This window comes from Chanos chanos, chromosome 3 (assembly GCF_902362185.1).
Source record: "Chanos chanos chromosome 3, fChaCha1.1, whole genome shotgun sequence".
NCBI classification, from domain to species: Eukaryota; Metazoa; Chordata; class Actinopteri; order Gonorynchiformes; family Chanidae; genus Chanos; species Chanos chanos.
In genome coordinates this window covers 52,801,051-52,811,739 of record NC_044497.1, presented here as the reverse complement: position 1 = coordinate 52,811,739, position 10,689 = coordinate 52,801,051, and the positions used below count along the sequence as shown (strand labels likewise).

General features: G+C 39.4%; 1 protein-coding gene across 1 annotated transcript; it reads right to left on the bottom strand.

Annotated features, from left to right (window-relative positions):
- Positions 1-75: 75 nt before the first annotated feature.
- Positions 76-9,579, bottom strand: slc25a1b (slc25a1 solute carrier family 25 member 1b). The gene is made up of 9 exons (XM_030767211.1): positions 9,304-9,579; positions 5,832-5,939; positions 5,047-5,146; positions 4,712-4,850; positions 4,377-4,461; positions 3,087-3,191; positions 2,476-2,591; positions 2,126-2,199; positions 76-1,978 (listed from the first exon to the last, which is right to left on the bottom strand). Exons 1-9 carry the CDS (start codon positions 9,413-9,415, stop codon positions 1,864-1,866), a joined length of 954 nt encoding a protein of 317 aa, XP_030623071.1. The 5' UTR covers positions 9,416-9,579; the 3' UTR covers positions 76-1,863.
- Positions 9,580-10,689: the final 1,110 nt, after the last annotated feature.

The following is a 10,689-nucleotide window of genomic DNA, read 5'->3' as shown; positions in this document are numbered from 1 at the left end:
TACAAGGTCATTTGGAAAAGCGATTTTCGGTTTTCTCTTCAGTGACATAATAAAACTTAATTTATGAGCAGAAAAAAAAAGTCAATATTTCTATTTTATTCCGTCATCTTGTTTTACTGACAAATTTAGAGCAAGATTCAAAGGCACATTGCGTATCAGTTTAGTAGCTGAGAGACAATTTAGCTTCACTAAAAATACAACAGAATCGTGTACAGTCTTTCTGAATGTGTGTAAAATAAGGCTAAAATAAGGCTTACTTAGACAGTTCATCACTGACAGTCTCAATGAAACAGCTTGGTATCCAGACAGCTGTCATTTCATTTGCTGAGAACTGCTTTTAAATGTTTGAAAAACAGAGGATTTAGCATAAAATCAGTTATTCATGAGGGCTGTGTGAACAAACAAAATACATCTTATGTTACTCTAGAACATTGTAAAGATATCTTTCTTTGCATGAGAATAAGATAAAACCAATACCGTGTTCCAACTGCTCACCAGACTCACCAATAACAGAAAAAACAAAACAAAACAACAACAACAAAAAACAATGCATACACGACTACTGAAATCATACGTAAACGTTAATAGCACTGACAGATATCAGTGGAACAATGCTGAGCTGTGGTATGTTTAATGTTCCCCTTAATGATATTGTAGTGAAGCAAATGCACATCATCCAACCAAACATTTCAATGAAAGGCACCACATTAAAAAAAAAGGATCCTTTCAGTCACTACACTCAATTCTCAGTACATAATCCGAGATTAACATTTAAACTTAAGACTAAAATAGATTTCTGGTGTATGTGGTCAAGTAGAATTTAACATGGTGAGAATGTACCTAGCATTTGACAACACTCTGTTCTGATGTGCCTGCTCTACCAATAAGTTTAATTCATTTCTTTTTTTTCTTTTTTTTTTTGGTGTCCTTGAGGTAGGCAAAGAATAAGACATTGGCACAGAAAAAAAGAGCAATTTAAGGCCTTTGCAATTAAACAAGTTATATGAAATAAAAATGTACAAAGGGACCAGATATTCAAATCTGTCTGGCATGCTCTTACGAACGAAAACAAACCAAGGCTGCACAAAAGTGACATCCTCTATTCATTGCAAATAAAAACAGAATGTTAAAATGTGCTGCAATACAAGATTTGACGTGACATTGTAAAAGCGCCAATGACACTACATCATGGCACTTACTATAATTTGACAACCAGGCCCCCAAGAGTATCAGATCAATTAATATGTGGAAATACATTGGTCATGTGTACTTCCTAAGATTTCAGGACTACATATAATCAGACCTGCCAAGTGCAGCTTATGAATGAATATGACATTAATTAATTAGTGCCCATCACCTTGCAGAGGTATATCTAAAAAAAAAAAAAAAAAATTAAACCATCATATTTGCAATTGCACGTTAGAAAATCAAATACTTGTCAAAAAATAATTAGATAGTATTAATACTAATGTGACGCTAAAATATACAGCCAAAACGTCTGTCTTTGAGTTAAGTTTCATTCTTTTCCAGCGGTTAGCTTTACTATAAAAACACGTTTCTCTTTCACAATATCTATGTTATCTTTTAAAAACAGCCTTTGGGAGAAGAGAACGATGCTGTATTTTTCAAGTATTTGTCTTAGTGCTTTGCCTCACATTATCGCGGGAGAGTTTGTCTCTCTCTTCGCTACGTAACTTGTGCATTAAGAGTTTGCGAGAAGTTAACTCTCGTTATTTTGTGTGTGTCTGTGTGTGTGCTCCTGCAGCGTGTGTTTCCGTTTTCTTTTTTTAAACAGAGAAAAGCGTGTTGACTAGAGTCTGGTCCGTGTCCTTTGGTCAACCCTGTCGCAACGTGTCCTCTCTGTTAGTCAGTCTTCCACACCATGTTGAGCACTTTCACCACCTCGTCGTAGATTATGAACACTATGGCCACGTCCATGCAGACCCGACCCAAACGTGGAACAGTCCCTTTGTAGAATCTACGTGGATGAAGACAGCATGAGAACGATTTTTTTTTTTATCATCGTATGAACAGAACGGGTAACCTAACAGGAAATAAATCTACTGTTCCCAGAACAGTGCGTTCAGCGTCAGTGTGGACGCGTTGATGTATTAATGATACGTACGCTGCAGGTCCCTCATGCTTCATGATTTTAACGGCACAATCCATAGTGCTTTTATATTTGTGAGCCTCAAGCCCCTGCAAACAAAGACATGTATTCATGATTTTAAACATTTACACACACACACACACACACAAGTTTTGACACGCTACTTTCAGATTAATCTACACAGCACTGCTACGCAATTTAAAAATAATTATATCTAAAAGCATTACAAGAGCACTATATTTCTAGTATCAATATTGCACAAAAATAAATAACATATATTCAAATTTTACATTTTTAATAATTAATTTTAAAATCTGGTCTGAGTGAGGATTCACTCAGCTAGAAACCTCCTATCTATGACCAACCTGCATTCTAGTTTTGATTACATCCAGTGGAGTATTTCCAAACACACTGGCAGCCCCAGCAATGGCCCCAAACACTCCAGTTATAAGAGGATTGATGGTCTTGTTGGGGTTGTCACCTAAATGATGACAGCAGAGAAACGGTTTACAGTCAAGATTACCATCATGCTGTAATAGTAACACAGTTGCAGTCATTGTTATAACAGATATACTGCCATAAACATCATCCTGACTGCTGACCACTTGGGGGGGTACTCCAGAAAGGAGGTTTAGTGAAAACTCAAAGTTAGTTGCCTCAGAGTGAGTAGTTAATCTCCTAACAGAAGAGCCGAATGGCTTCATTCTCCTAGCGAAACAAAGCCGTAGGGCTCTTCTATTAGGAGGTTTACTACTTGTTCTAAGTTAACTAACTCAGAGTTTTAACTAAACCGGCTTTCTGGAATACCCCTGCCCAAGTCAGTCTGAATGGTCATATTTGGCAATTTAGAAATAAAACCCCAAATTCATTTGACCTCATTCTAAACGGAAGCCACGATGAAAATGTGTATTTTTGAGGTGGGCATGTTTTACTTAACCTCATAGTGTTTACACAACACATTCAACATATTACGAACCTCTGTACCAGTTTCTTAAAGAAGTCATGACATAGAATCGAATGGCCTGGTTCGAGCCCTGTTTCAGAACAGTTGCTGTCAATCCCTGATATGTTCCTCTGAGACCTAAACAAGAATCAATAAAAAAACAGAGACAAATACAATTACATCCATTCATTCATTTAGCTGAGACAGTTTTATCCAGAGTAACACACAGCTATTTCCTTTTGTGACAGAAATCAGAGGCCTCGGATATAACCCCACAAAGGGCCACATCAGCCGTATACCACAATAATAAAACTAATAAGGGTGGTGTGTTAATGTGTAAATGATCAAATCAGAGCCAAATTTGAGTCTTGCTATGAGGCAGGGGGCTTACGTGTGTTAATGTGTGTTCTGGTGGGTTCATGAACCTGCCAGTGCATGCGTAAGTATGACCCATTGCACAGAGGAGGCAAGATATTGCTCTGATGAAGGCCATTTTACGCCAAAACCTATCAGTATAATTCAACATCTTCTTTCCTAATAGGAAATAAACTTTTGACAATAAATTATGTTGTTTTTTTTTTAAATAAAAGCATTAGGAAGGTTCCGGCTGGATCAGACCTTTCTTTCTTTCTTTTTTTTAAATTTCAGATTTTTTTTTAGGCACTTCCATTCTTTCGGTGCACCCACAGAAAAAAACAGAGGAGGAACGTAAAAAAGTCACAAGCACGCTAACTTTTCTTTCTAACCAGTTCATCAGGATCTCCGTGTTCGAGACCAAGACACCCGACACATGTGTACTACACCCTTTCACAAACACTTCGAAAATGACATCTGCTATTAATACACATAAAAACCCTGTGTTCTCCACATTTCGTTTCCCCTTCAGACTTGACGTGGAAACGCCGAACGCGGAACGTTTGACGTGATTTTGCTGAGAAAAGAAGACGTGACTAGCCCTCACTGCCCACACACAGTCTGCTCAGAGGCCCGGGTGAGTAATCTGAAAAGAGGAGCTGTTACCATCGCAGAGACTGGAAAAGAAATGCTGATTTACTGGTTCAGAATGAGCGCGAATTACTGACTGGTGTGCCCTAGCATGCACTCTGTCCAAACCCTGCAGCCCGAATAAGCTCTTGTTATAAAGTTGACAAGTCACAGAAACACATCCCTAAAATGCAGGTTTAATGAGGACATGAATCTTAAGAGTGGAAACAGGAACAAACACAGTGAGTCCGCAGTGAGGGGGAATTGAGTAACTGAGCGCTTGCACTGCCATCTGGAGGTAGATGCAAATATTACATCTCTTCAAACTGACAGCCTCACCTTGGCTCCTCACAATCTCTCTCACGCCATGGAAGAAGCCTCGGTACTTTGGATTGGCTGAAGTCTGATCATGAATGAATTTCACCTGCAGTTGTGCATGGTATGAAAAAAACAAACAAAAAAAAAAAAAACCTTTAGTTGCATTGAATATTTTGTTATTTGCATGATAACATCCATGCTAAGTCAAAGAGAACATTCAAAACTATCTATGCATTTTGGCCACAATACGTCTTAGTTTAAAATGTAAAATCTTTGTGAGACTGCAAACAGACTGAAAATAGATTTGCTGCGTTTTAGTCATGAATCTGTTTGATATTGATTCGCTGACGAAGCACCTTTATCGTCTCCATGGGACAGACGACCACCACCGCCTCAGCCACGCCCGCACCCAGGCCGCAGATCAATCCACGCGTGCTGTCCAGTTTCCCTGACTCATCTCGCATCTGGTTACTGAGGAATTCAAACACTCCGAACCTGCAGGCGGAAAAGGACAGACACAGACACTTATCCTGCTGCTTCTTGTTTCAGTGCCGACCCACGTTTAAGGTATGATCACGACAGGATGAATGTCTGTGGTGTTTAGATGGCATGTGAGTGATTTTACACACTTTCTATAGTTTGCAGACAGAGCTCTAGAACATTCTATGAGCCTCTTTAGATGGATACCCACCGAACAGCAGCTTTGGGTATGGAACCATATAACAATGAGCTGAGGCCCCTGTACAGTCCTTTCACCCCATGGCCCTGAACTGTCTGCTTCACACAGTCCGCTGTATGGGAAAGAGGGAATAGTGAGCGCTTGCTAAAGGAGGCGCAGTGGAAACTATTATGTTGTAAAAGTCTGTCCTTCAGCTTTGGACTAAAATCATTGTTTTAGTCTCTCTTGACTGTCTTAACTACAGATTTTTTTTTTAAGATCAGGGGAAACATTGTGAGTACAGGGGGAACATTGTGATGTCTGGGGAAAAAAAGAAGAGTTTTTTTTTTCCCCCCAGAGTGCAAATATTTCAGTGTGAACTTTCAAACTTTAATCACACCAATGATAAATCATGCTTTAGGCCTGGGGAAGGCAAAGTCATCTTCAGTCGGATCAGCCTTAAGTCAGAACATGGAGCGTGACTATTAAAGCTACACTTTAACTATTTCCTGCTGAACAGTCTTTGCTGTCTGCCCTGACAAACATGTTGCGCAGAGAGGTCGTCTTCCAAAGTTCAGTGACTCCGGGAGCGCTGATAAGAGGCCCGTTAGTTACGCAGGGATCAGGAGGGACTAGAACACGCAGGACAGATCAAAGCTCTTGCAGCCAGTACTTTGTACTTTTGTGAATGGATCTCTAACTGGCTTTGTATTGGTACTGAGCTCTGTTTCCCCTGATTGGTAGCTTTTATTTAATGTTCTATAGATGGCCACGGGAAACCTATAACACACGGGATGACACGGAGAGGGAACACACACCGATTCCTTTATAGCGTGGAGGATTGGCCTTTTCGTCTAACTGCAGTTGAGTCTTCACATACTCTGTGGGGAAGGTTATGCAGATTTCAATCCCTCCTGCTATTCCGCCTGTGTGTGTGAGAGAGAGAGAAAAACCTTTATTCACACACATGATAAAATACTACAGCACAAGAGAACCGCTCCATTTACCAAACCCCCCCCCCCCAAAAAACCCTGATATCAAATTAGGCAAGTATAACCAAATAAAATAATTTACAATATGTTTTTCAAAACACAAACAAACAGAAAAACTGTTAAAACATACTATTGACAAATGCTGCCAATTTTTCCTGCAATCAGCTTCACAGAATGACAGTTTTTAAAAGACTGAGCTTCACGTGACAAGTCTTTTTATCAATGTCTGTACATCATGTCATGTTGGTAGCAAAACCTGTTTACGTAAGCAAAAAAAAAAAAAAAAAAAGATTACTAGACTTGGCACGACCTTAAAACTCAGAGTGTTACACATCTGCAGTTGAACTGCCAACAGAAAGGAGAAGAGAGGAGGCAGCTGATTGGCTTGTATTTGTTAGTGTGATCCTGCCCACTGGAACCTCCCCCCTTAACAACCCCCAAGTTTCAGAGGGGTGTGTCAACAAACCACAGCTCATGCTGGCGGAGAACACAATGTGGCAGCGTTTTTAGGCCGTATTAACATGCACTCTCTAAACACATGCACACTAGCTGCTAAGCTAGGGTTATTCAAATGATCCTGAATCCACAAAAAAAAACCCCATGAGGTAGACACATGTTACACACGTACAGATATACACACGCAGACAATAATACACTCTCTTTTCTAGGAGAAGGAGAAGGGAGTGTAGAAAATGTTCACACAGACAAAGATAATGTTGAACAACACGTTGTCAATTATGGATGCCTCTCGCCATCTTAATCTGAACAAGTAATAAATGACCATTAGGTGCAGAAGCAAGGAATACAGACCATTTTTTGCTTTATCATCAAAAAAAGTACACAAACTACTCTTGTTTTAAAGATTTGTGATTAAAGAATGACAAGCATTCATAGAAAGTCAGACTAACCAAACCTTAAAAAAAAAAAAAAGCAAAAAGGGGGACGTGTTAAATCCCAGACAGTCCACTGAACAGAGAAATATGTAAAACCTGTTTTACTGGTCTAAGAAGTGAGAAGCGCTAAATTTGCCCATGGGACGTTGGAGAAGTTCCCAAGGCAATCCCAGAGTGCACCTGGATGTCTGAACATTTTCATTCCAATCCACCCCTAAAGTTCCTGATCTGAAATGGCAACATCCTTCATTGAGGCCTAGGGGCAATTAACTACTATTCTGACGTACGTTTAATGAATATAAAACAGTTCTGTTCTTTCTTCTATAGAGATGGAACAGATGTTGATGTGTCTCTCTTTCTCCTATCACAGAGCACTTTGCTCTCCACAAATGAATTCTTAGTTAGGCAATGCCTTGGTAATCAGTCATACCTCCACAAATATCTACTGCAGAACCTGATGACTCCAGGAATTAAAATAAATTAACACGCAGCAGCGTTTTTTTAATGTTATTTTCAGCAGCCTGACTGCTGATGACGTGCGTGTCCGGGCAAAGGTCACTGACACATCAGCTTCTGAGCCTTTGCCATATCACAAAGGAATGGAACGAAGTAAAACTGTTGTTTACACCCACCAGTGCGCGCAACAGTAACTGGCTCCCTCAGAACATTTATTCTCTCCCCTTTGGGCAGGAAATGGTTTTTTTTTTTTTTTTTTTGTTAAACAGTATCAGAATCGTATGTGGATTTGTTATGAATGATTAGGCATCAAGCCTGAGGTTGTAAGCCTGTGAAACAAGCTAAAAATCCGTCAGTGATCACGCGTGGGCTCAAAACCAACAAAGTGCCATGTTCTGTACTTCTTTCTGCTGAGTCATTGTGTTTCATTTAGAAAAGCAACTAAAGCCATGGCTTATCTCCAGCCATTCACGTGCTGATTATGAAACTTAGGAAACCTGACAGCACTGTGAAACTGATGAGAGCTCAAAGGACACTGAATATCACACCTGCAAGAAGCCATGTGGTTAATTTGACTTCTGCTTGTCTTGTACTGTAAGACAAATTTGCTGCACCATGCTAATAAGATATCTTACATGTGGCGGTGTAAGATATCTCATGGTTTGTTTGTTTTTTGGACATAACTTACAATTCACAATTTGGGATTTTGCAGACACTTTTAAACCAAAGCGACTTAACCATTACTAATAGGACAATTCATGGACCACATATTTACCAAATGATGGGGGGGGGGGGGCGCACACCACTCCTGCACTTGTGTCCAAAAATCACACACTACCTAACCTACAACAGACAGCTTCAACACGTTCATAAATTCCATCCTAATGCCCATCATATTAATTAATTCAACTCCCGTTCATTGACAACATTAATCGCGCTCAAGCGAACAAGTTGAAAGGCAAAAACTGGATCGGGAAACAGTTAATTAGAAATGAAAAGGGCTGTTGTTCATTAAATTATTAACCCCCTGCCAACACCCCCCACGCCCCCCGCCAACTAATGCTTAATTACTCAAGAACAGCCTAGCAGGCAACTAAAACAACGTGGATGGCAGTTTAAATGGATTCATTTCTTCTCTCTACAGATTACGAAAACTACAGCCTTAGGAAAAATTAGTCGTTTTCAGCACCCAAAAGTAATTTGTCCAATGAGCTACACAACGAGACTGAATTTATTCCATTTTACAGCACTTCTCGTCCTTACATTGTAAAAAACAAAACAACAACAACAACAAAAAAACAGTTTCCATCTCATCATCGTAACTAATACCAGTTGCAATTTTAATGCGCTTTCGGAGGAAACTTTCAAACGCATGCCTGGGAGAAATGGTCACCTTTTACCTAAATGTCTCCCATCCTATCCCCATGAGACAGCACCATGAAACAATCCTACGGACACACACTAGGTGAACACCACATGCCAAAACACGCTGTATACTTGCCTTTGTTGATGTAGCCTACTTGAGATGGTTTGAATTTCCTGCCAGAAACAACAAAGCGTGATTCTATGCAAATGAACCGTTAGATTGTATGGACTGTTTATGATCACATTTAGTTCGGCATGCAATCACTTTAAGGAAGATAGAAGAAAAAAAAAACGCAAAACATCTGCAAATTTACTCTAGAGTTATCATCCCATTGCAATTAGATGGATGCCGGTCTGGTGTAGTTCATTTTTACGGGGCCCTTTCCTTACCCACGAAATTTTGCAGAGGTGTACACAACAACCAATCCGCAGCAAGGACTACTCAGTATAGGCACCTAAATGAACTCTCTGTATTGTGCACAAAGTATGAGAAGCTGTGGACGATGAAACCCATTAGGAGTCGGTGATCTGTTAAAACAAATAAAAATAGTAAAATACTTGTGGTGCAATATTTGAATACGTACCTGCTAAAATAGCTTTTCCAGGATGAGTTAGTTTTGCCTTCCCAGCTGGAGCTGCAGCCGATAAACAGTGCGGTCTGTGAAAAGGGTTTACAAATGTTGGGTTTCCTGACATTTTTCACGATGTAAAATCGGACAGCAGCAGAAAGCCGTGTGCAAGTCTCCCCACGCGAATTTCGTAAGAAGTTTAGATAGCATAGATATCAATCATTGGCCTTGGTTTAAGCTCTCTGAGAAAGAGTTCCCTTTTGATCTCTTGACAGCGTCAAGTTTCTTGCATGTTCTGCTCTATCACTGTTATGCAAAGGAGTGGCCATCAGGGAAAGGGCGGGACACATTTACTCAATACCACGTAGCGCCGTGTTTTTCACAAAATATCGTTCTTCTTAAGGGGGAGCGACACAAAGCGACAAGTGCAGCAATACCACAACAATCTTAGATAAAAAAGTTAGACTTTGTTAAAGAAAAAAAGAAAAGAAGACAGTGTATCAATTTACTAAGTAAACTCTTATGTTTGTGGATCAAAAATCAGATTATGGACTGGGAAACCTAACATTTATAGATCACTTGCTCTCTGGTAGTAAATTATGAGGTTTGGAGTAAACATCAGCAGTAACAGTAACATCTAAGTTCAATTTACTTTTGTGACTGGTAATTTGTTCTTTTTTTTCAGAGAGATGTATACACATACAGCAATATAAACAAGACACACATGTGGAAATGAGACATAGACATCATTAGCTACAATGGGTGGGTTTGCACAAAGTGGTATTTAGATGTAACATCTCTCCTATAAGTACCACTAACAGAACAAGCGATACTGGGAAAATTATAATAATGATTCTATGTGTGAAGTTCAATTTTAAACTTTAAAATACACTCACTGAAATTGGAGGAAGAGGCAAGATAAGCTTATTCAAACAGAGAGCCAGATGACGACAAAATGAAAATCAGCGATCAATTCTCACCATTTTTGCCTCTGAGAAAGGACATCATCATCATCATCATCATCATCATATCAACAACTTTAAGCCTCAAAAAAAGACAGATACAAGGACAATCACACACTTCATACATCTAAAACAACACCGGCAGTATTCGTACTTTTGCATTAAGTAAGTATTGACAAACTACAGAGGAATGGCTGATGACATCACTTCCGGGTAAAATCGTATAATATCTTAAATACTCCAGGGGGATACTGACTTGCAGTCTCTACCTCGTTGAGATGTGACGTCACAAACCTTATAAACTGTTGGATTTGGAGGGAAAATAAATGAAATCTTCGTGCATCTGTAACGTCCCATGTTTTACTGTTGTATTTTATGTCTTGGTTAAAGCAGAAATCTTATGTTCTGACAAATCTTCATTTTACTTGACATATCCATC